A 27,465-nucleotide genomic window follows, 5' to 3' on the forward strand; every position below is an offset into this window, starting at 1 on the left:
TTACTCGGGAGATGCGCTCAGACTGAATTTATTATCCCACACTGGTTCTCCTCATGATGCATCTCCATTTGATAGTGACTTCAGAATCAATCACATATATAGGCAGCACGGTGGCACAGTGGTTGGCACTGCTGTCTCAGTGCCAGACACCCGGGTTCAATTCCCGCCTTAGGCAACTGTCAGCGTGGATTTCCTCCGGTTTCCTCCCACAGTCCAAAAATGTGCAGGTCAGGTGAACTGGCCATGCTAAATTGCCCATGGTTTAGATTAGATTAGATTAGATTAGATTACTGACAATGTGGAAACAGGCCCTTCAGCCCAACAAGTCCACCCCACCCTGCCAAAGCGCAACCCACCCATACCCCTACATTTACCCCTTACCTAATACTATGGGCAATTAGGTGAAGGGGTAAACGTAGGGGAATGGGTCTGGGTGGGTCCCTCTTCAGAGGGACGGTGTGGACTTGTTGGGCCGAAGGGCCTGTTTCCACACTGTCAGTAATCTAATCTAATCTAGTCTAATCTATAGGACTGGAACCATACATAAAATGAGTTGAGGTGGTTAGTTTCCATTACTAAATTCAATTACACAGCTTGCCATAGGGAATGTGAACTCATGCCCTCTGGGTTGTTCGTCTAGCAACTTTTGATGTAATGCTGCACTTATTCAATTACTACAGCTGCAGTTTATAACAGCTAAAAGCCCAACCTGATTTTCACAGAAAGCCTCCTTCATCAAAGCTTCTGGTCATGCCTCACTTTTAAAATTCTCACCCTTGTTTTCAAATCTCTCCATGGCCTTTCCTCAGCTCTCAGCAAAACAACTTCCTCCATCCCTACAACCCTCCAAGATCTCTGCTCCTCTCCGATTGCGACCACTACTCTAATCAGCACCAGAAGCCATGTTTTCAGCTACCTAACTCCACATTGTAAATTTCTTTTCCCAAGCCGCTCAGGCTCTCTATCCTTGAACACATTGTTTAAAATGTATCCCTTCCACCAAACATTTGTTTATTCTAATCTCTCTTTATGTAGCTTAAAGAGTCAAATTTTGTTTGATGACACTCCTGAGATGTTCTACTCTATTAAACTGTCCAAAATAAAATCTGGCTGTTGTTCTATAGTGTTGACCACACAACATCTCTAGCCAACAAAAAAAGGAAGTTGGTGATCTTTGTCAAATGGCATGCCAATGTCCAAGATGACATATTTGGTTTAACAGTTTTAAGAAGGTGGACACCAAAAGTATGTTAAGGAGACTCATTACATTTTTCCGTAAGTTTGTGCTATCTAGAGTTTCAATATGAAAGTTTTCCAAAGTTATTTTTGGAAACAATGTAAAACTACTGTGAAACCATGATAACAGTGATTCCTTCCCCATGTTATCAAACATTGCCAGCAAATACAGACAGCCATATTTAACATAAGTTTTAACTACACAAAGATCCGAAAGCAGGCCATGTCTCAACTAGCTATAATTTGAAGCCAAGTGATGCTGGATTGGGCATCTGGGGCAGAATTATCCTAAATGTATCACAATCAAATATGACCAACCAGTGTGACAATGCTCACCACTACACTGCACTACAGTAAACCATTTTCATAAAGAACTGGTTAGAAGATTGGAAATATTGGACAAATCAGCTCCTCGAGTGAACAGATAGGATAGATCATAAAGAGTTATTTTTGGAGTTTGGTTACCATAGTGGTCAATCATTGAGCATAGCGATCTGTGGCTACCAACATTCTTTTAACAAAAGAACACAAGTTTATTGCACAAAAAAGAAAAGCAAGGCTATCCAACACAATTTATAAAGACGTATACAATCTGGTACATAGAAGGCTTACAAGAGAGGGGCAGTCTCAGACTTCATTTTAAGTATGGAAGTGTGGCAACTATCAGTGGGGGAGGGGGAGGGGGGGCAGGGAATTTTTCAGATAGTGATCGTAACCTGGTGATATTAAAGATTGTTATGGAAAAAGACAAGGATGAGCTTAAAATCAAAGTTCTAAACTTGCGGAAAGGTCGATTTTATTAAAATCAGACATGGATTTGGCCAAAGTTGTCTGGGAGTGGATACTTTCAGATAAATCGGTATCAGAACAGCATGATACATTCGAACATGAAATGGGAAGAGTACAGGGCCAACATGTTCCAATAAAGATAAAGGGTGCAACCAACAAATCCAGCGAGCTTAGGATATGGAGAGGTATACAGGATTGGATAAAGAGAATGACAGAGGCTGATGACAGCCACCAAAGACTCAAACAGTAAAAACACTGGAGAATACAAAATGTGCATGGGGATCTTAAATAGATACATTGGGAGAGCTAAAAGGGGGAAATGGAAGGATTACTGCAGATAAAATAAAAGGAAAATCCTAGCTTATTTTACAAGTGCATTAACAGTAAAAGGATAACTGGGGGAACAGTAGTACTCTTAAGGACCACAGTGGAAAATTGTCCATGCATCCAGAAGACATAAGTAAGGTTCTAAACTAATATTTCCAGTCGGTGTTGATTAGTGAGAGGAATGGTGTGGGTGTAGAAATCAGTGAGAACAGTGTTTTAATTAAAAGAAATTACCAAGACAAGAGAAAAGGAGGTTGAATGATCTGGTGGGCTTAAAAGAAGATAAATCTCCAGGAGCAGATGAAATGTATCAAACTGTTGAGTGATGAAGGGCTTGTGCCTAAAACTCAGTTGCTGCCTGTCCTGCTTTTTTTTCCAGCACCACACTTTCAAAACTGTTGTGTGAGGCAGGGCAGGAAATAGCAGAGGCACTGGCAATAATTCTCACTTGCCGTCTGGCCACAGGAAGGGTGCCAGAGAACTGGAGGACAGCCAACGTGGGACTATTATTCAAGAAAGGAGCATGGGATAAATGAGGAAACTTTAGGCCAGTCAGTCTAAGCTCAGTGGTGCAAAACTATTGGAAGCAATTCCAAGGGACAGAATTAATCTGCACTTGGTGAGGTAGAGAGATTAATCAAGAATAGCATGGTTTTGTTAAGGGAAGATCATGTCTGACCAACTTGACTAAATTCTTCAAAGAGATGATTAGATGGCAGGCATCATGGAGATGATTAAAATTATAAGGAGTATAGACAGGAAGAAACTTTTCCCCTTAGTGAAGAGATTAATGATCAAAAAAGGCATAGGTTAAGGAAAGTGGCAGGAGGAAACATTTTTCAACCAGGCAACGGTGGGAATCTGAAATACTGCTTGTAAGAGTGGTAGAGGTAGAAACCCTCGTAACATTTATAACATTTTAACTGCCTTGTATGCCTTGATATCGCAAGTGCACATGAGCCAAGTGCTGGGAAATGGGATTAGAATAGTTTTGTGGCTGTTTCTGACTGGGGCTGATTTGATGGGCTGAAAGGCCTTTTCTTGTGCTGTAGACCTCTATAACTCTAAAGATCTTCATAAACAGCAAAGGAAGATTTAATCCTTTACTCGAAATGTGCCTCACAGGCACTCAATCCAAGTGAAGTGTCACTCCTCTCAGATTTGTGATTTTTTTCAGTTAAATGACCCTCCACAGCATTCTTCCTTAGTCTAGATTAGCCCAAAGATATTTTTTCAGCTTTAAATAGTTTAGATACCCCTTCTAATTCTGACAACCTGGAGAATTCTACCAACTCTCACTCGCTAGAGATTTCGACAAATTAACATCCCCAGTTAGGATGGCATTTCCTCTTCTGAACTCAGTCTACTAGTTGTACCTGGTCAGCTGTTTGTGAAGTTCATAAAACTCAATGGAGTCATTGAAGTTATTTGCTGAATGTTAAGAATAAGCTACCCAGGAGTTAAGTTGCACACCTTCTTGGAACTGATGTTTCAACTTACAGTTCAAAAATAACTTTGACCTCTGTTTAAAAAAGTCACCTTCACAGAACTGGAAATTAATTTTCATCTTTCTTCCACTTTCGATCCAAGTTCCCAAATAGTTATAAAGATTTATCACACAAGTGACTATGAGTCACAGTTGTGCAACAACCACTCTGTATGGTGTTCGTAATGAAATAAAATAGCCAAAGTTTCTTTCACAAGTGTCACATTAAGGTATTGGGATAGACCACCAATTGGTGAAAGAGGCAGATTTCCAGGAACATTTTAAAAGTTGGTAAGAAAGATAGACAAGCTTAATTCATTCAATCAATCATCAATGCTTTAGAAAAGCAGGCTTACTGTTATCAAATTATTGCTGCCTGTGGAAGTAATCAACTTCTTTGCCCTTTAAGCAATGGGCTTCAATCCATCATCCAATTTTTTTTTTGAAAAGTGATGCCTTATTTAGCTTACACTTTCTTTAGATAGCAGTATATCAAACAATCACTTCCGATTTTCTTAACTAAACTGTCCTGTAACTTATTAAAACACCAAGAAAACTCAGCACTTGAAGAGTTTACTCAAAATTTAACAATTCTCACCTCTCCTTGATAAAGTTCTGTGAAAGCACACAAACATGGGAGGTAAAATTGGTCTTCACCAGTGGATTTTGAACCAGCTGAATTTATATTTTCCATTAACTTGGAAAATACTGAAAAGATTTTAAACTGCAAACCAAGGAGAACTGATAGCAATACTAGGAAATGTGCCTCCAAGAAAATGTTTTAACATGATTGAATATTGTTCTGCGTACTTCAGTGGAAAGATGATGGAGTGTGGTGAAAACGAGGTTGCCAATTCTGACTACTGAGATGGAATAATTTCACTGCAATAAGATCTTTTTAAAATCACGTATAACTTAGTGTCAGTTTGAAACTTTCATTTCAGTATGATTTTCACCAAAATTCACATTTAAAATGCAACCAGATACATAATATTTTGTACCAAAACTTCGCACTCTGTTAGCAAATGGTACATTGGTCTTCCCTTTGCACTGCTAGTTTCTGCCAGTCAGGAAGTTAGAGTTTTTCTCTATACATATGCATGTCATTATTAATAATGAGCAGCTGTCTTACAGTGCGACTGCAGTGTAAATGGGCAACTCAATTGCAGATCTTGGCTGTGCTCCCAATAAAGCTTCAGTTACTTTAGAGTACGAGACAGTTGTTGCCTTGAGCAATGGAAGCTAGTGAAAAAAAAAGGAATGAAGGATCACACAGGCACTCAGAGTTTCAATTCCTTTATACTCCAGCCAAGTACTTTGTTTGCTCAGTTGATTCTGAAATGCAAGGAACATTCTAACTGATTTGATTCATGCTGGAATTTGTTCAATAAAACAAAAAAGGTACAACTACATTTTTAAAAAAGCGATTTAAAGGTCAGCTTTAACATTAAAAATAATGGCTGATAGCAGATCCTAGACTGGAGCAGTCTTGAGGAAAAGATTTCCAACACATTAAGTCTCTTACCAATCACTCCTATTGTTAGCCCATGATAAAAGCCCATAACTGCCAAACATGGAAGTGCACAGTAATTCTAATCCAAGGACCAAGTTTTTCCAACGTATTTACTTCCACTGAGTATCAGCACTTATTTTGAAGTAGAAATTTAAAATATATGCTTTTGTAATTTACACATCAAAATGTTCAATAGCCTTCTCTTGGATTATTGAATTGAGACCATTTTACACGAATTAACAAAAGTTTCAGTCTGAGCATTACACTGAAATGTATAGTTTCTTGAAGCATGTACATCTGATTGCACAATCCCTAGTGTTGAAATACTGCAAGAAACTGGAACAATTAAATCTGCATAAATTCTTGTTCTTGAAGGCGCATCCTGTTAATTGTGGCATGGAAAATGTCAGTAGAATTAATTCAAATAGGAAATTAAATAATAGCCATTAATATGAGGGCTCACCTTTACAATAGTAAAATCTTAAATCTTACGGCCCAATTCGCTGGCCTCTTGAGCAATTTCAAATTTTCTCCCATCACATAACCCTCTGAAACATAAGCTCGCAACTTGACTTACTGCATACTGCAGTCCGGATCGACCAGCTGCCTATGTATTCTGACAAGATGGATTTAATATTTTAACCCCTTTAAGGCTCAAGACTTGTACACAGGTATGTAAATTTTAACATACATACACAATAAATTACTTCATAGAAATTAATGCGATGGATACAATAGTTTGCTCAAGCAGAGACATATAATGTTTGCAGTGACAGTAGTAGTCAAATTATTTTTGACACTAAAAGAACTGATGACACTTTTGATTTTAATTCCAGTGCATATTGAAAATCCATTCTAATTTATTATGAATTTCATTACTTCACTTAATGTTAGTGATACTTTCTTTCAAAGCCACCTGCCTTTAAACTTTTGCCCATTTTTCACCCTGCGTGTCACAGAAAATACAGTTTTAATGCAGCTTAGTCAACCACAAAGAAGGGAATTCCGACATCACTGTTTTACTTACTACAGGATGTACTAAATTTTCACAGTTACTTCCAAGAAGCAAACAGTAAAGATGACCATTAGATAGTTTCTTGTGCATAATCACACAGGGTCACAGATGGATTGTCTACTCCCTGTGGTACACACACAGATTTGGTAAACCCAGCAAGCGCCTGAACTTAGATGTACCTTTTCTGTCAATGAATTTCTTTGTAATTCCCAATCCATTACTTTGTTCCCTAATTGCACCTGAATTTCCTATTTTGCTTTTTTTTAAATTAAAAAGGAATGACTTGTCAGAGCCAGTGTAACTAATTCAAAGCTTTCATAATTTAAGTTTCCAAAATGTCACTTGAAGTCCCCTTTCCAAAGAAAACAGACTGATTTTCCACATAACTCAAAATCATTTGAAACAGGAGTAGATCTAATCAGTGCATCAAGCTTGCACAAATGATTCATTAAGATATTTGTGAATGATCAGACTGTGCACTTTCTGCCCACTTCCATAACTCTCAACTCATTTGTAGACCTAAATTATGTCAGCTGTCAATATAATCAATGACCTTCACTGCTCTTTGGAATTCCCAAGACCAACAAATTCAAAATAAATTGCTTCTAACTTCCATCTTTAAGCAAGACTCATTTTTAAACTGTGGCCCCACTTCTAAATTGTCTCAGTATTCTCTCAGTATCTAACCCACCACACCCCGACTCAATCTTGTGTTTCAATCTTTAATTCTTCTAAATCTGCTCAATCTTTCCTCATTAGACAAATCCTTCATTCCCAGAATCAGTCCACTGAACTTTCACCAGACTACAATAAATGCAAGTCTCTACCTGCATAAGTAAGGAGAACAAATTAGTGCATGCGGTGCAGTTTCATAAATACCTTGTACAGTTGTACTAAGACTGGCCCACTTTCATCCTCCATCCCCGTTGTAATAAAATCCCACATTACGTTTGCCTTCCCAACGACTCGCTGTACCTACATGTTAGAGTCATAGAGATGTACAGCAAGGAAACAGACCCTTCGGTCCAACCCGTCCATGCCAACCAAATATCCCAACCCAATCTAGTGCATCTGCCAGCACCCGAACCATATCCCTCCAAACCCTTCCTACTCATATATCCATCCAAATGCCTCTTAAATGTCGCAATTGTACCAGCCTCCACCACATCCTCTGGCAGCTCATTCCATACACGTACCACCCTCTGCGTGAAAAAGTTGCCCCTTAGGTCTCTCTTATATCTTTCCCCTCTCACCCTAAACCTATGCCCTCTAGTTCTGGACTCCCCGAACCCAGGGAAAAGACTTTGTCTATTTATCCTATCCATGCCCCTCATAATTTTGTAAATCTCTCTAAAGTCACCCCTCAGCCTCCCACGCTCCAGGGAAAACAGCCCCAGCCTGTTCAGCCTCTCTATATAGATCAAATCCTCCAACCCTGGCAACATCCTTGCCAATCTTTTCTGAACCCTTTCAAATTTCACAACATTTTTCCGATAGGAAGGAGACCAGAGGTGCACGCAATATTCCAACAGTGGCCTAACCAATGTCCTGTACAGCCGCAACATGACCTCCCAACTCCTGTACTCAATACTCTGACCAATAAACAAAAGCATACCAAACGCCTTCTTCACTATCCTATTTACCTGGGACTCCACTTTCAAGGAGCTATGAACCTGCATTCAAAGGTCTCTTTGTTCAGCAACACTCCCTAGGACCTTACCATTATCTGTATAAGTCCTGCTAAGATTTGCTTTCCCAAAATGCAGAACCTCACATTTATCTGAATTAAACTCCATCTGCCACTTCTCAGCCCATTGGCCCATTTGGTCAAGATCCTGTTGTAATTTGAGGTAACTCTCTTTGCTGTCCATTACACCTCCAATTGTGGTGTCATCTACAAACTTACTAACTGTACCTCTTATGCTTGCATCCAAATCATTTATGTAAATGACAAAAAGTAGAGGACCCAGCACCGATCCTTGTGGCACTCCATTGGTCACAGGCCTGCAATCTGAAAAACAACCCTCCACCACCACCCTCTGTCTTCTACCTTTGAGCCAGTTCTGTATCCAAATGGCTAGTTCTCCCTGTATTCCAGGAGATCTAACCTTGCTAATCAGTCTCCCATGGGGAACCTTGTTGAACGCCTTACTGAAGTCCATATAGATCACATCTACTGCTCTGCCCTCATCAATCTTCTTTGTTACTTCTTCAAAAAAAACTCAACCAAGTTTGTGAGACATGATTTCCCACGCACAAAGCCATGTTGACTATCCCAAATCAGTCCTTGCCTTTCCAAATACATGTACATCCTGTCCCTCAGGATTCCCTCCAACAACTTGCCCACCACGGACGTCAGGCTCACCGGTCTACAGTTCCCTGGCTTGTCCTTACCACCCTTCTTAAACAGTGGCACCATATTTGCCAACCTCCAGTCTTCCGGCACCCCATCTGTGACTATCGATGATACAAATATCTCAGCAGGAGGCCCTGCAATAATTTCTCTTGCTTCCCACACAGTTCTCATGTTCTGATTCACGTACAAGGACACCCAGACCCCTTGTGCACTGCAACATTCTGCAGTTCTTCCTGTTTAAATGGTATTCTGGTTTTCTATCCTTTCTGCCAATCGCACAGTTCCCACAGTACGTTCCATCCCCAATTTTGCCCACTCACAATCTATATACCTCTGAAGATTCTTCCTCATAACCCATTTTTCCACTTTTATTGCACTGTCAGCAAACCTATTAATGACTCGGATGAAAGGACTGACTATAAAGATTACATATAGTTGAGGCTCAGAACTGCTCCCTGCAGCACACCATTAGTTACAACTTACCAAGCTGAAAATGATCCATTTCCCCTGACTGTTTTTCATTAGTTATCCATTCCTCTGTCCATGCTAGTGTATCTCTCCCAACACCATAAGCCCATGCCTCGAACATAACCCTTTATGTGGCACTTTATTGAGCGCCTCTGGAAATCCAAATACACTACATGCTCCTTGAGCCACCCACAGTACAACCTCAAAGACCTCTCTCAAATTCCTGAAACATTATTTTCCTTTTTCAAAACTATGCCAGCGTTGCCTAATTGCATTACCATTTTCTAAATGTGCTGCTACTCCCACCTGAATAATGTATCCTAGTACTTTCCCAACAACAAAAGTGAGATTTAAATGACCTGTAGTTTTCTGCTTTGTGGGTCTGGTTTTCTTGAACAATGGTATTACACTTTCAGTTTTCTAAACTGACGGGAACTTCACAGAATCTAAAATAGAAAATTACACTAATATCTCTGTAGACACATCCTTTAAGATCCCAGCACAAAGGCTGTCAGCCTTTTGCTCCATTAATCTTCTCCGTACTGTCCATGTAGTTGTGAATGTTCCCAGTTCCACCCTCCTTTCCATTCTTTGCTTTTCTACTATTTGGGGAATATTTTCTGTCTTCTGCGTGAAGACAAATACAAAATAATTGGATAAAGTTTCTGCCACTTTCTTGCTTCCCATTATGTTCCCAGTTTCACTCATTGAAGGCCAATCTTTACTCTAGCAGTCATTTTCTTTACACATTTATAGAAACGTTTACTGGGTGTTTTGATATTCATTGCTAATTTTTTCCTATTTTTGTAAGTGTTCTTCATTGGCTTTGTTTTCCTAATCTTCTATGTTATGATCCCAGCTGATGATATTACTGGACAAGTCAGATTCCAACTCAAATCTGGCTTGATAGATTATATGCTGTTTTTATTTTGAACAAGATGGTCTTTCACATGCAATGTTGCAGATTTGATTTTAATAACAAAATAAGTTTATAACATAAAGGAAATTAAGAATAAAATATAATAATCCAAATTATTCACATATAACACAAGTCTAATGCATTTGAAAAAAAAATTGTTAAATACAATCTCAGTAACCCATGCAACACTCTTACAGTACTCACACCAAAGAGACTTCCTTCCTGTCACAAATATTTATAGGCCTTAGTTAATGATTACTTCAATTCCCAGTCTTGAGAGCCTGTTCATATCTGTTTCAACTCTTCAGACAACTGAGCTTAAACCTTGTCATCTTTGAATAACTTGTGGTGTGGAATTTTAAAATGAAACTGAGATAATTGATTTGTCACAGTTCTAAACCACCTCCTTTTGCCAGGAAGAATTGTTTTACATCCAGCCCCAGCCAAAAGTCTTCTGCAAACTAAAACCAAAATGGCATTCAAGCTACAAGTATACTCACCCACCACCACTCTCCAAAATGCAAAAGTGAAATTTGATTCTGGAACCTTCTACCTGAAGCTGAATACCCAGTGGTTTCCTCTTTATGCTCATAAAACTCACCCAATGAAAACAAAACTCCATTACTCTACAGGGAATCTCTAACACCATGTTTTAAAGTAAACCAGCATGACTACAGAAATATATACAAGTTTATCACCAAACCCCAAGTGCCTTTCCAGCCTTGAGCGGGCAACCTTAATCCTCCATGTTCAACAGCAGCAGGAGCGGTGAGAGCGAGGACCAGGGGGCTGCTGGGAAGGTAAATTAATCTTTTAAAAACTTACCTCATGCATAGGTAGAGCGCACATTGGACGGGCTGAGTAAGTGAATTAATATATTTGAGTGGTTGCTTTATACTATTTAGATAGAGTCTCCCACCTGTCCTCCTCTAACCAAAGAAAACGTTCTATGCACCGGATTGGTAAGGTTACTAGTTTTATTTTCCAGTTGTCTCTTTGGGAATTCAGAACAGTGGGAATGGATGTTAGGGCAGTTCACTGCTCTGTCTGCAGAATGAGAGGGACAAGAGTCACAACCAGTGTCCCCACTGACATCATCTGCAGGAAGTGCACCCAACTCCAGCTCCTCGGAAACCGCGTTAGGAAACTGGAGCTGAAGCAACTTCGGGTCATTCAGGAGGCTGAGGGAGTAATTGAGAGGAGTTGTAGGGAGGTAGTTCACACCTCAGGTACAGGAAAAAGGTAGATGGGTTACAGTCAGGGGATGGAAAGGGAACAGGCAGACATTGCAGGGATCTCCTTGTGGCTGTTCCCCTCAATAACAAATTTACTGTTTTGGATACTGTTGGGGGAGGGGGGGGGATTTACCAGGGGTAAGCCATGAGGTACAGGTCTCTAGCACAGAATCTATCCCTGTTTCTCAGAAGGGAAGTGGGGAAGGGGGGGTTGGGGTGGGGGAAAGAGGAGTAGAGCATTAGTCATTGGAGACTTCATAGTTAGAGGGACAGATGGGAGGTTCTGGGGGAATGAGAGAGACTCTCAGTTGGTGTATTGCCTCCTGGGTTCCAGGGTCCGTGATGTCACCGATCGTATTTTTGGGATCCTTTAGGAGGAGGGGGGAGCAGCCCCAAGTCATGGTCCACATAGGCACCAATGACATTGGCAGGAAGAGGGATGGGTATGTAAGGCAGAAAGTCAGGGAGCTAGGGTGGAAGCTTAGAGAGCTAGAACAAACAGAGTTATCATCTCTGATTTGTTACCTGTGCCACGTGCTAGCGAGGCGAGGAATAGGGAGAGACAACAGTTGAACACGTGGCTAGAGGGATGGTGCAGGAGGATGGGATTCAGATACCTGGATAATTGGGGCTCATTCTGGGGTAGGTGAGACCTCTACGAACTGGATGGTCTACACCCAAACCAGAAGGGTACCAATATCCTGGGTTGAAGGGTGGGGTTTCATCCTGGAGTTCAGTTACTAGTGGGGTACTACAAGGATCTGGTTTGGCTCCATTGCTGTTTGCCATTTTTATAAATGACCTGGATGAGGGCATAGATGGATGGGTTAGTAAATTTGGTGATGACATTAAAGTCGGTGAAGTTGTGGACAGTGCAGAAGGATGTTGCAGGTTACAAAAGGACATAGATAAGCTGCAGAGCTGGGCTGAGAGGTGGCAAATGGAGTTTAATGCTGAAAAGTGTGAGGTGATTCACTTTGGAAGGAGTAACAGGTATACAGAGTACTGGGCTAATGGTAAGATTCTTGGTAGTGTGGTTGAGCAGAGAGATCTCAGTGTCCACAAGCATAGATCCCTGAAACTTACCACAAAATTGATAGGGCTGTTAAGGTTGTGTATGGTGTGTTATGTTTTATTGGTAGAGGGATTCAGTTTCGGGGCCATGAGATCATGTTACAGCTGTATAAAGCTCTGGTGCAGCCGTACTTGGAGTATGTGTACAGTTCTGGTCGCCGCATTATAGGAAGGATGTGAAAGTATTGGAAAGGGTGCAGAGGAGATTTATCAGGATGCTGCCTGGTATGAAAAGAAGGTCTGATGAGGCAAGGGTAAGGGACTTGAGACTGTTTTCATTAGAGAGAAGGAGGTTGAGAGGTGACTTAACAGAGACATGCAAGATGATCAGAGGATGAGATAGAGAGGACAGTGAGAGCCTTTTTCCTTGATGGTGATGGCTAGCGTGAGGGGATATAGCTTTAAATTGAGGGGTGATAGACATAGGGCAGATGTCAGTGGTAGTTTCTTTACTCAGTAGTAAGAGAGTGGTACACCCTGTCTGCAACAGTAGTCAACTTGCCAACTTTAAAGGGTATTTAAATGGTCGTTGGATAAACATATGGATGATAATGGAATAGTGTAGGGGCTTCAGATTGATTTCACAGGTCGACGCAACATTGAGGGTCAAAGGGCCAGTACTACGCACGATGTTCTATGTTCCAATCCTGGTATTAGGCATAAAAGAGTGTATCTGGGACTCTCATTCTCATCTGCAGAGAAGAGTATCTATTCCACTAACTGTACTGTTCTTCAGTGCAAATAAATTTCTTTTTACTCTTCGTTTAAATGGGTTCTAATGCCACAATGCCACAGTGAGTTTGCTAATTCTCCATTCAGCCTCTGCTCTCGCTCAAAAAAGTTAAAAGAACTTTAATTTTATTAGACAATTGCAAGCTCTAAGGTTCCTCCTCAACTGTCTCCTGTAACCCACATACTTGCTTCACTCACAGTCATATCAGCCTGTCCTTATCCTTGGCCTTACAGGAACACAGAGCTTCAACAAGCAAGTCTACAGGAAAAGTCGATGTGGTATAGGCTGGCCCAGTAAAGAGATGACAGCAAAAAGAGAATTGAAAGTTGGAGTTTCATTCAAAAGCTTCCTCATTTCTTATCTTTTGCGCCAATGCTTCCAAGTTAGGACTCAAAACGCTGCCACATTGTCAATGGTCTTTATTGGGCTTTCATGGGCTGCACAACCCAATAGGCCTAGAACAAGCCCACCACAGCAGTCAAGGCAGGATCACAACCTATGCCGAAACTGCAAAGGAGGCATCACAGAGTGATGGCAGCAAACTCAAAGAAATTTTAACTCTCAGTTATACATGGGTGTTTAGACAAAATGTTAAGTTTTCATTCTTTTAAATGTTATTGCCATGGATTTGATGGTGCTTACTGCTGAGCACCACAAAAAAAACACCCACCAAGTGCACAATGTGGCATTGATTTCACTTCCCCAGAAGTTGATTCATTCTGAACAATAGCTGACAGCAAACAACAATAGCATGCCATCAATTGATGAATTTTCACAGACAGTAAAACAAGTCGTAACATTCATACTTTCTAAAACTAAATGATTGGAATACACAAAAGGGATTAAAGGTAGAGCGTCCTGACCACTAGGGCAATGCATTGAAAATTCAGCCCCACTATTCCCATAGTCACAAATGTGAATGTTTGAATAAACCACAGAATTGTCTAATTCAGGTTCTCAGAATATGCACACTAGATTTTTCCATTAACAAGAAAAGAACTATTTATTATAATCAAATTGTAATGATTGGAACCAAGACCAAGTGGATCTCATGAACCACAATCAAGGATAGGACAGTCAATAACCTGGGCCAAATCAGGGAGCCCTGGCTGACAGATATAAACAGGGGTTTCTCAATGCGGTTGAGGGGGGCGGGGGGGGTTGGAGGGGAAAGAGGTCAGAAGACCTCCTCATGGGTGTGCTCCTACACTTGGCCAAACTTCCATAAATAGGTCCAGGCAGCAGACAGTGGAGGGGGTCATTAGGGCCGGCTACCTAACCCTCTTCTGGGGTTATGTTAGAGCCCAGGGGTCTCTGGAGAAGGAGCATGAGGTGTCCACCAACACCTTTGAGCTGTTCAGGGAGAGGTGGGCACCACAGGGAGTGGAGTGTATTATTTCCCCCCAACTCTATTTTGATTTAATCCCCGACCTCCCCTTCAATGTTTGATCATACAGCATTGCCCTTTGAGAATGGTCACTGGCCACTTGGGTGTCTCCTTTCTTCCTGGTAGTGGAATATAAATAAAGATTTACACACTTGCTGTTCTTCACTGTGTCCAACACCTGCACACACACGACATGGGCGCTGGGGAAAAATAAGCACTACTGCAGTCAGGTGATAGTGTAGGGGAAGGAAGAAAGGGGAAAAAAAAGAGAAAAAAAACGGAGTATTAATCAGGTCATAATGGCCAAGCACCAGACGATGTGTAGGGGCAGGCTGAGATCTGGAAGGCTTGTGGACTGCTCTGTGCACTGTCGTACCAGGGAGGGGGATGGGCTGTCCTTGAGGTGGCCAAAAGGTGTGTCAGGTTGGGCGAGAGCCAATGGGAATGTGGGGGCAGACAGAGAGCCTGAAAGCAGGTAGGCTGTCCTCTGCAGTCACCCCGGGCAGGTAACAGGGTGGACTGTCCGAGGGTGGCTGGAACACTGGTTTTAAAAATAGTCCTGCATTTCAGCCCACTTTTGAAAAGGACTGAAATAAAAAGGCATCTTCACAAAGGTGTCCACAAAAAAGGTCTTTATAAGTAATGGAAAAATAATCAAACAATCTTTTTTAAAAAAATCATTGGAATTATTAAAGGAGAGTTGTAATATTCCATAAATATAAAACCTGCTTTTTTTTTCAGGAGCAAGCAGATTGCTCAGGGCGCCTACTTGCAAAACGCTTCAGAGAACATCCTGGGACACCTGCACCAACCAACCCCACTGTCTCATGGCTGAACACTTCAACTCCCCCTCCCACTCTGCCAAGGACATGCAGGTCCTGGGTCTCCTCAATTGCCACACCCCAACTACCTAACATCTGGAGGAAGAACACCTCATCTTCTGCCTTGGGACCCTCCAACCATACTGCATCTATGTGGACTTCAGTTTCCACATTTCCTCTCCCCCCACCTATCCCAGTTCCAACCTGCCAACTCATGACCTGTCCATCTTCCTTCCCACCTATCTGCTCCACCCTCCCTCTGACCTATCACCATTACACCCACCTCCATCTACCTATCACCAATTACATGACGAATGTCAATACATGACAGGATCTGCTGGGAAGAGTGTCAATGGATAGACAGTAGATCAAAGGTAGTTTAGGGTTGTCAGAATAGCACTGGTTCTTGATTTGGTATTGAGCCCCAGGTTTTTGTTGCTGCTTTGCTCATGAGAGGTTAGATTATCTATCATAATTTTCGCCCACCTTTGCGCCCTGGGCAGAAATCTCAGAGTCTTCTAGCAATGGATTCTCTACCATCAACCTTCATTTTAACTTCATCTGAAAACCAAAGATTATATGCTCCTTCATCCTTATTCACTTGCAACTGCTCTGCTGCACCATGTTGTTCAGGCACAGCAAACTACCATCATTCTCAACACCTTGGCTGCCAAGTCACAAACCTGTACTTAGGTACCTGAAACACATCTTCATTAATCCAGTGGCTTGTTCCACGACACCGGATAGTCATGTAGCACTTGGTTCAGTCTGCCTAATCTTACCAGAACTGCTGCTAACAGATGTCCTGAGATGAGCCAAGTTTGAAGAAGGCAACCCTTATCTTCCAGAATCCAGTCACAAAATTTGTCTCCTACAGTGTATCATGATGGATCACAGTGAACATGGAAAATAACTTCATGAATCTCTTTTGGCTGCATATTGATGAACAAATATCTCAGAGACATTGTGAATCAAAGTGTTCAATTCTGGCATTTGCCATCACTACAGAAGGTTATACAACTCTCTTTTTGGCAACATTAATTATTTGAGACAGAGGATGTGGTTATGTGCAGCTAACTGTGACATCCTCAATATACCTCTGGTGTGGAAGGAACCAGTTTTAAAGAAAAAAATAAGTTTGCTGCTGAGTTCCACAGCAATAACTATCTATCTACCAGGTCCAAATGGAAGTAGGTCTTCTTCTAAGAGATGAAAGACCTCTGCTACCATCTGATGTAATGCTGTCAACCAGTGGATTCATTGCTCTTCCAAATGTCAATCTCATCTGTGTACTTCTCTCATCATGATACAGCGCTGCCAAATCCATCCAATATATTTGAAAGTCTCCAAAAGGTTTAGATAAAGTTGTATCCACAGAAGAGCTCCCTGCCAAATATTCACTAGAGGGAACAGAGACACTGTCGTGGAGGTAACCATAAGATTAAATAGCCCATGACCGAAAACTCAAGTGTTCAGTTATTGTAACTATCCACTCACACTCATGGCACCCATTCTTGGAGGATAATATTCCTCATATGTTTAATTCACATTTTGATGTCTGAGCAGTTGACTGCAATTTCTTCAGTCATTTACTTGCATAAAGTGTGAACATTTTTAGGGATCCTTAACCACAATGGAAGACAACCAGGCCCAATTCCTCATCTATTTGTAATGTTTCACCAAATTACTACGATCCAAGGAAACAAAGTCAAGAATATTTAACCAAAATAAAGATACCAATACATCATGAGGCAGTTTTCAAAAGTGGTTAAAAAGCCTCATACATAATTTTCAACTCTGATCAGATATTCAGTATTTACAGAATCTTACTGCTGCTTTTTTTTCTTTCAGCATGCAATTCATTTAAAGGGAGGCAATGACCTAGTGGCATTGTCACCAGACTTGTAATCCTATGTAATGTTCTGAGGAGCCAGGTTTGAATCCCTAGGACAGATCAATATCAGATGCCATATCACTTGGCCTTCACTCCTCCCTAGAACATCTTGACACCAAGAACAGCTGTGTAAGAATCCTACTCATTGAAGGCTGAACTGTAGTCAACACTATTATCCTCTTGAGACTGGTTACTGAACTTAGTGATTTCGGAATAAGCCCCACTCTGCAACTGGATCCTCAGTTTCCTGACCCATAGGCCACAATCAGTAAAGATTGGGGACAATATTTCATCCTCACTAACACTCAACACTGGAACCCCCCCAAGGGTACATACTCAGCCCCTGACTGTACTCACTGTATACCCATGACTGCATCACCATATACCATTTACAAGTTCACTGATGACACCACCATAGTCGGTTGAATCACCATCTGTGACGAAACAAACTACAGACGGGAGGTGAAAGACCTGGAAAATGGTGCACTGAGCAAACCTAGCTCTCAATGCCGGCAAAACCAAGGAACCCATCAATGACTTTCAGCGGGATGTTAGTCATGCTCCCCTTCACGTTAACAACACAGAGGTGGAATGAGTGTCAAGCTCCTGGGAGTGGTCATCCACAACAAGCTTTCTTGGACTCATGTGGACGCACTGGTTACAAAGGCCCAACAATATCGTTTCTTTCTCAGGCAGCTGAGGAAATTTGGCATGACAGTGAATACCCTTGCCAATTTGTATAGGTGCACCATCGATAGCATTCTGTCTGGATGCATCACTACCTTGTATGGCAACTGTACAAGATTGGAGACTGTTACAGAGAGTGGTGAACTCGGCCCATACAATCACAAAGGCCAACCTTGCACCTATAAAATCCATCTACCAGGCCCGCTGTCAAGGAAAGGCCGCCAGCATTCTCAAAGATCTATCCCACTCTGGCAATGCTTTTCTACAACCTCTACCATCAGGAAGAAGGTACAGAAAGCCTGAACACACGCACCAGCCAGTTTCGTAACAGTTTCTACCCTACGGTTGTTAGAATACGGAATGGATTCACAAACTCTCATCATTTGCCTGTACTTGTGTTTTTGTTTTTGCCGCTGTTTACCTATTATTTACTATCTATGCTACTTAACTCTGATCTGCCTGTATTTCTCGCAAGACAAAGCCTTTCACTGTGACTTGGTATGCGGGACAATAAATTCAATTCAATTCTTAACTGCCCTCTGAAATGGCTTTGCAAGCCACTCAATTGTATCAATAACAAGAAAGAAAACAAAAGTAATCAAACCAGATGGACCATCTGGCAGCAACTAAGGCACTGGAAACAACAGCAAGGGATCACCTTTCTTTCAATGCTGCTGGATCAAAGTCCTGGAACCAGCCTCTCCAACAGCTGCCTACACCTTTGGGTCTTCCTACAGCAAATGGTCTGCAGCAGCTCAAGGCAGCAGCTCACCACCACCTCCTCTGGGGCAACTTAGCACAGGCAATAAATATTGGCCCAGCTAGGGACACCTATATCCCATGAACAAAGAAAATAAAAATCATTCATTTGTACTGATACCTCAAACTAAAAGCTTAAACTAAATCAAATATTCTAGATGTTCAATATTAATGAGAAACATTTGGCAACTTACTTATTTTTTCAGTGTGCTACTTACTAGGATCAGTGTGGAGTGGATTTATATTGCTCAGACTGAACAGACGTAGCTATGGAACAGAATTCCAGGTCTTAGTACTCAAACGACATTATATTTATGTGAGTTAACTTGAAGATGTTAACATAAATAAAATTAGAAACTATTCAACATTTGGACAAATAAATGCACCAGGAAGTTCAAGAACATTGATATACTGGGTGGCTGATATGACTGCTTCAGTGAATTAGGGAAATAATTGTTTAACAGCTATTACTTTCTTTGGTCAAAATTCAGTCCATTACTAGGTGGACCTGCAATCTAAAATCCAGAAATAAAGAGAGCCTCTACAAAAAGTATACTACAACTAGAATGCACTCGCTGGGTAAACAAGGGTCCAAATTTTGAATAAAGGATACAGGATGCTGAAAAGATTCTGCAGATCATTGAATCATAGAATCCCTACAGTGTAGAAATAGATTGAGAATAGACAATAGACAATAGACAATAGGTGCAGGAGTAGACCATTCTGTCCTTAGAGCCTGCACCACCATTCAATATGATCATGGCTGATCATCCTTAATCAGTATCCTGTTCCCGCCTGATCTCCATAAGCCTTGATTCCACTATCCTTGAGAGCTCTATCCAACTCTTTCTTAAATGAATCCAGAGACTGGGCCTCCACTGCCCTCTGGGGCAGAGCATTCCACACAGCCACCACTCTCTGGGTGAAGAAGTTTCTCCTCATCTCTGTCCTAAATGGTCTACCCCGTATTTTTAAACTGTGTCCTCTGGTTCGGCACTCACCCATCAGCGGAAACCTGTTTCCTGCCTCCAGAATGTCCAATCCTTTAATAATCTTATATGTCTCAATCAGATCCCCTCTCAGTCTTCTAAACTCAAGGGTATACAAGCCCAGTCGCTCCAGTCTTTCAGCGTAACGTAGTCCCGCCATTCCAGGAATTGACCTCATGAACCTACACTGCACTCCCTCAATAGCCAGAATGTCTTTTCTCAAATTTAGAGACCAGGCCTGCATATAGTACTCCACGTGAGGTCTCACCAGGGCCCTGTACAGCTGCAGAAGAACCTCTTTGCTTCTATACTCAATCCCTCTTGTTATGAAGGCCAGCATGCCATTAGCTTTCTTCACTACCTGCTGTACCTGCATGCTTACGTTCATTGACTGGTGTACAAGAACACCCAGATCTCTCTGTACTGCCCCTTTACCTAAATTGATTCCATTTAGGTAGTAATCTGCCTTCTTGTTCTTGCCACCAAAGTGGCATAACCATACATTTATCCACATTAAACTGTATCTGCCATGCATCTGACCACTCACCTAACCTGTCCAGGTCACCCTGTAATCTCCTAACATCCTCCTCACATTTCACCCTGCCACCCAGCTTAGTATCATCAGCAAATTTGCTAATGTTATTACTAATACCATCTTCGATATCATTAACATATATTGTAAAAAACTGCGGTCCCATCACTGATCCCTGCAGTACCCCACTGGTCACTGCCTGCCATTCCGAAATGGAGCCGTTTATCACTACTTTGTTTCCTATCAGCCAACCAACTTTTAATCCAAGTTAGTACTTGCCCCCAATACCATGCGCCCTAATTTTGCTCACTAACCTCCTATGTGGGACTTTACCAAAAGCTTTGAAAGTCCAGGTACCCTACACCTACTGGATCTTCCTCGTCTATCTTCAGAGTTACATCCTCAAAAAATTCCAGAAGATTAGTCAAGCATGATTTCCCCTTCATAAATCCATGCTGACTCTGATCTATCCTGTTACTACTATCCAGATGTGTCGTAAATTCATCCTTTATAATAGACTCCAGCATTTTTCCCACCACTGAGGTCAGACTAACTGGTCTACAATTTCCTGCTTTCTCTCTCCCACCTTTCTTAAAAAGTGGTACAACATTAGCCACCCTCCAATCCGCAGGAACCGATCCCGAATCTATCGAACTCTGGAAAATAATCACCAACGCATCCATGATTTCTCGAGCCACCTCCTTCAGTACCCTGGGATGTAGACCATCAGGTCCCGGGGACTTATCAACCTTCAGACCTAACAGTCTCTCCAACACCAATTCCTGGCAAATATAAATTCCCTTAAATTCAGGTCCTTCAGCCACTGTTACCTCAGGGAGATTGCTTGTGTCTTCCCCAGTAAACACAGATCTGAAGTACTAATTCAATTCTTCTACCATTTCTTTGTTCCCCATAATATATTCCTCTGTTCCTGTCTTCAAGGGCCTAATTTTAGTCTTAACAATTTTTTTGCCTTTCACATACCTAAAACAGCTTTTACTATCCTCCTTGATATTTTTGTCCAGTTTACCTTCGTACCTCGTTTTTTCTCTGCTTATTTCCTTCTTAGTAATCCTCTGTTGTTCTTTAAAAGCTTCCCAGTCCTCTGTTTTCCCACTTATCTTTGCTATGTTATACTTTTTCTCTTTTAACTTTATATGTTTCTTAACTTCCCTCGTCAGCCACAACCACCCATGCCTCCTCCTAGGATCTTTCTTCCTTTTTGGAATGAACTGATCCTGCATCTTCTGCATTATACACAGAAATACCTGTCATTGTTCCTCCACTCTCATCCCTGCTAAGGTATTGTACCATTGAACTTTGGCCAGCTCCTCCCTCATAGCTCCATAGTTCCCTTTATTCAACAGAAATATTGTCACTTCCGATTGTACCCTCTCCTTCTCAAATTGTAGATTGAAGCTTATTGTATTATGGTCACTACTTCCTAATGGCTCCTTCACTTCGAGGTCCCCGATCAATTCTGGTTCGTTGCACAATACCAGATCCAGAATTGCCTTCTCCCTGGTAGACTCCAGCACCAGCTGTTCTAAGAATCCATCTCGGAGGCACTCCACCAAGTCTCTTTCTTGAGGTCCAGTACCATCCTGATTCTCCCAGTCTACATGCATGTTGAAATCCTCATAACAACTGTAGTAACATCTTTGCGACAGGCCAATTTCAGCTCCTGATTCAACTTACATCCGACATCCAGACTACTGTTTGGGGGCCTGTAGATAACTCCCAGAGGGCCTTTTTACCCTTAGAATTTCTCAGCTCTATCCACACTGACTCTACATCCCCTGATTCTAGGTCCCCCCGCACAAGGCACTGAATATCATCCCTTACCAACATGGCCACCCCACCCCCTCTGCCCGTCAGTCTGTCCTTACGATAGCACGTGTAGCCTTGAATATTCATTTCCCAGGCCCTGTCCACTTGAAGCCACATCTCAGTCATCCCCACAATATCGTATCTGCCAATTTCCAAAACAGCCTCAAGCTCATCCATCTTATTTCTCATGCTTCGTGCATTCATGTATAGTATTTTTAATTTGCTACTGCCCTCACCCTTCCCATCAACTCCTATTTCACTCAACCTTACAGCATGATCCCTTTGAGTTTTCTGCCTCATTGTCTTTCTTGACTTCCCTTGTTCTAACTTTCTCTTCAATTTCCTTCTTAAACATCCAGTTTGTCCCCTCCTCCTCCTCCCCCACCCCCCCCCCCCCCCCCCCCCCGCTATTTAGTTTAAACATAGCTGTGTAGCAGTAGTAAACCTGCCTGCCAGAATGCTGGTCCCTAACCTATTAAAGGTGCAAACCATCTCTCTTGTATAATTTATGCTTACCACAAAACATACCCCAGTGATCCAAGAATTTAAATCCTTGCTTCCTGCACCAGTTCCCCAGCGACACATTCAAGCCCATTATCTCCCTGTTTCTGGCCACACCAGCCCGAGGAACTGGAAGCAAACCGGAGATAACCACCCTGGACGTCCTGCTTTTCAGCCTTCTTCCTGGTTATCCGAAGTCCAGATGTAGTATGTTCCTCCTCTTCCTCCCGACATCATTTGTGCTGACATGTACACCACCTCTGACTCTTCACCTTAGTTCTTGAGGATTTCCTGCACGCTGTCTGTGATGTCTTTAATCCTAGCACCAGGAAGGCAACACATCATCCTTAAGTCCTGTCTGCTGCCACAAAAAACCCGGTCAGTTCCTCTCACTATGGAGTCCCATATTACCACGGCTCTGTGCCATGTCCAACTCTTCCGCTCTGCCTCCACGCCAACTTTTGATTGACAGACCTGGCCACTTCATGGACTGGCAGTGTCATCTGTCTCTACTGTTTCCAAAAGGTTCAACTTGTTCCTGACAGGTACTTCCCCCGGGATGTCTTGCACGTGTCTCCTCTCTGTCTTCCTCATCGTCTGCTCTCTTCTGGTATGGTCGGTGTAATAACCTCGCTGAAGGTCTTGTCCAGAAAGATCTCGTTCTCTCGGATAAGCCTAAGGTCCTAGAGTTCTTTCATCAGTGCTGCAATATGCTCTGTCAGTAGCTGAACGAGCACACACTTTCCACAATTATACGAGCCAGACACAGAGTCGTTGACCTCCCACATCAAGCATGTAGTACACTGAACCAGCTTGGCAGTAATGTCTTCACCCTCTTCAACTGTGGCATAATCACTTACTCAACCTCCTTGTCCTGAGCTAAAGCCTCACTTTTCAATCCATGGGAACTTCCTTGGACCCTCTTTTTGGGGCAAGTCTGTGGACTTTTAATTTAGGTTAGAGGAGGAGGGTGGGAGGGAGGCTCTACTTTGTAGGACCTGGGGTCTAGAACACACCCACTCAAATAACAATCACTTACCTTTCCAACCAGCTTTGCGCTCCGACCTCATTTCCACCCAGCTCCCTCCGCTCTCTGCTACAAAATGCAGATCAGTGGAGAGCAAATACGTTAATAGGGAGAGTCCAGTATGGCACGTCTAGAACTCTTCTTCCTGTGAAGAGTCATACCAAACTCAAAAGCACTCCATTGGTGCTCTACAGGTGCCTCCTCCTGCCTCAGGAGAAAGTGAGGACTGCAGATATTGAAGATTGGAGTAGAGTGTGGTGCTGGAAAAGCACAGCAGGTCAGGCAGCAGCTGAGGAGCAGGAGAATGAACTTTACAGGCATAAGCCCTTTATCAGGACTGATGAAGGGCTTATGACTGAAACATTGATTTTCCTGCTCCTCGGATGCTGCCTGACCTGCTGTGCTTTTCCAGCACCACAGTTTCGGACTGTCCTAATTCACCTCATTTAGCCACACATTTTTCTAATCCTTTCTTCTTCACTTTGCATATCTAGCTTCTTTTTAAATGCACCTATAGTATTTGCCACAGTAAATTCCATATTCTTCAGACTTCCTAGGTAAAGACTTTCCTCTTGAATCCTACTCGATTCTTCAATTACTACCTTATGTTTTTAACTCTAATTTTACACTCACCTGCAATAACGTCTTTCTATTCTTACTCCATCAAATCCTTTCATAATTTTTAAGGCCTTCATTAGGTCATACCTCAGTATTCTTCTTGATAGATAAAGACATCCCAACCTACTCACCCTTTACTTGAGTAAGTAAATCTTCCAGGTTCTGGTATAGTTATGACAAATCTTTTTGTATTTTTCCCCAGTGCCTCCACGTGGAAAGTAGAACTGTATCTGTACTCCAAAAGTAGTCTAACCATAGTATGATTAACACAAGCAATTCAATCTAGTTTAAGAAGATTAAATACTTTAAGTACTCTCTATTATATTGAAACAAAGTCCCTGGACTATGAAACCCATTTGAATTTTGATCTTGCAGCTTAAGATTCTATCAATGCCCATGTATCTCACGACCACCCAGTAATCTATATTTGGAATGGAAAGTATTTCCATAGTTTGACTTGTGCAATTAACATTAAACAGTCCTGTAACTGAAGATTTTAGCAGTGAGGTGTTTCCAAATGTGTCAAGAGCTAACTTCATGGCTGAGTATGACTTAGGTTTATCTGCCATCTACCCTTGTGAGCACTGGGATTGTTCTGGAAATAGATTTAAATGCCTGAGAGAAATGCATAGTCAATCCATAAATGTAATATATTCCATTGTTACCGGCTGCACATTTCTGTGGTTATACTGATTTGATACACTGAATTAATTTAAAGAGATAAACTAATACCATCATATAAAAGTAATTGGATGGAACCTTGGACAACATATCCATCAAGCAACTAAGCCACCAAGTTTTCAGATAACAGCTTTCGACAGTGGATAACTGACTTCAACCAGGATAGCAGGAGAAGACACAACATAAAGCTCAGCTTCCCAGATTTAAAAGGAAGGGTATGGAGAAAGTTTCCTGAGGACTCATCTTTAGGTAAAGTATCTGCAACCACGGCTGTGAAATGGTCACCAGTTGAGTTCAAGGTTTAGAAGAACTATAATAGTCCCTCTGGACAGCAAATGGTTGTTAAGACTCACTGTCAAGGTCCATATACAAATAATACATGCCTTCAATTTTTAAAGGAAAGATTATATGAATCCTGCAATAGACCATTGGTTCTCAGGCAATTTGTAGAGAATGAGAATGACTTATTACTGTAATACTACACCAAAGAGCAAAATTACCCCAGACTGTCCTTTCTGCTATAGCGTGATCGTTGCGTTCTTGTGTGACCTTGTGCTACAGAAAATCGTACAATTAAAATAACAGGGCTTACAGAAAAGAGTGTTAAAAGCAGACTACCTAACACAAATGATAGCACAGTATAAATATTAAATTCATATCGAATAATGAAATAAAACAGTAAATTTCACAGACTGAAAAACATTTGAATATAACTTGATGGGGGTGGGGGGTGGGGGAGGAGGGTGGTTTTGAGGTCGCAGAGTTATTAAGACAGAGGTTGAGGGTTGTCATCATCACCACCAACTCCAGGTGCAGTTGTGGTTCTAGCACTAGTTAATCCAGAAGTTCATTGCTGTGGTTCATTGTCTTCTGTTTCCTGGTGGTTGGCTTAAAAAAGACATCTAGTTTTTGCTGCTTTGCCATTTTTTGTCTTTCATAAAGAAGCTGTTCAAAGGGTGCCAAATAAGACCTCATTCCACCAACTGCTACCCTGCTGTATTCTGCATTGTAATCATTGTCTTCTAAGAGCTGAACTGCTTCTTAACTCCCCTCAGGAGAGAAGACAAGAGAGAAGTGGAAAGCTCTCGTGGTGCCGCCTCATGGACTTCATGTTCTTCATCTCCAGCTTCCAATTCCCCCCTCAGCGACAAGTTGTTGTGGATCAGCTGTAGAGAGGTCTTCAAAGTGGGACTCAAGCAGGTCTTCCAACATCCTTACTCTCCACTTGAAATCCAACTTGCTTTGCAAGAGCAACACAATGTTCTTTGATTCTTGGGAGCTCCTCTGATGGTTCAAAACCTTTAAAATCATGAATAAAGTCTGGGAGAAGCTTATGCCAAACTGCATGCAAGCAGTTCTTGTAACCACTTCTTGTAAACATTCTTGTTACTTTGTCCTCCCAATGAGATTGCATAGGATTACAAAACATAATACTCAAGTTATAGAGAAGCGCAGCATGGAAACACACCCTTCGGTCCAACTCGTCCATGCCGACCAGTATCCTAAATTAATCTAGTCCTGTTTGCCAGTAGTTGGCCCATATTCCTCTAAACCCATCCTATTCATGTACCCATCTAGATGCCTTTTAAGTGTTGTAATTGTGCCACCTCCACCACTTTCTCTGGTAGCTCATTCCATACAACTCACTACCCTTTGTGTGAAGAAGTTGCCCCTTAGATCCCTTTTAAATCTTGCCCCTCTCTCCCGAAGCCTATGCCCTCTAGTTCTAGACTCCCACACCCCAGGGATAAAAACCTTGTCGGTTTCTTGCAGAATTCAAACTTCCCCAATTTTGTTCATTTTTCCACAAAAGCACATGATTGAACCAATACAAAATCTACACTCTCTCCACTACTTACCCATTTTTACTGAAGACACGTATCCAGGCCTGGACATTGGGTCCTAGCATACATAGGCAACGAAGTGTTGTAAAGGTTGACAAAAGAACAGCAAACATAAAGGTCTCCCTGAAGGACCTGGAAAATTCAAAATTAGTTTATAGTTGGTAGCTTCATAAAACAGTCATTTGCTATATATTATAATATCAAAAACATGTGCACAATAAAAGCTTATATCACTTCAGTCCATTTTTGCATTTTGAATTATTAACACATGGGATTTTGTGTATAAGTCTATAATTGAGTTGTAAGTAATTCTGTAGCCATGGTGGGTTTTTTTTTAAGAACAGTTTGAGGGACAACACACCTATCCTCGGACAGGCCAAACAGAGACATGCGCGAGAATTCCTCAAAGCATGGCATTCCAACCGGAACTCTCAACAAATCAACTTGGACTCCATTTACCATCATCTGAGAAAAAGATCAAGAAATGACATCACCAATCCAAGGAAATCTAAACACATAAATAGAAAGTGGGTCATACTACCAGTGCTTCACCAGAGGCTCACTGATGATGTTACCTAGTAAGGTGATGAAACATCTGAAAACGAACCTTCCAGCTCAACAAGCAAACTTACATCCACAGTTTGAGGGGCCAATTTGATCATCTAAAAGGTTTGTGTTGAATTTAGGAGTTTTTAGTTTAGTAGGGTGAATCATTGTACTTCAAGGTTTTTGATAAACAAAACG

At 41.7% G+C, this 27,465-nt stretch overlaps 1 protein-coding gene across 2 annotated transcripts in view; it reads right to left on the reverse strand.

Annotated features, from left to right (window-relative positions):
- The window catches only part of pigf (phosphatidylinositol glycan anchor biosynthesis, class F), a 66,626-nt gene that overhangs the window by 24,994 nt on the left and 14,167 nt on the right, over window positions 1–27,465 (reverse strand). For both annotated transcript variants that reach the window (XM_072580653.1, XM_072580652.1), the window contains exon 3: window positions 26,737–26,853. In XM_072580653.1, coding sequence (XP_072436754.1) covers window positions 26,737–26,853 — 117 coding nt within the window. The remainder of the gene's footprint in view (window positions 1–26,736; window positions 26,854–27,465) is intronic.

This window comes from Chiloscyllium punctatum, chromosome 11 (assembly GCF_047496795.1).
Source record: "Chiloscyllium punctatum isolate Juve2018m chromosome 11, sChiPun1.3, whole genome shotgun sequence".
Classification (NCBI taxonomy): Eukaryota; Metazoa; Chordata; class Chondrichthyes; order Orectolobiformes; family Hemiscylliidae; genus Chiloscyllium; species Chiloscyllium punctatum.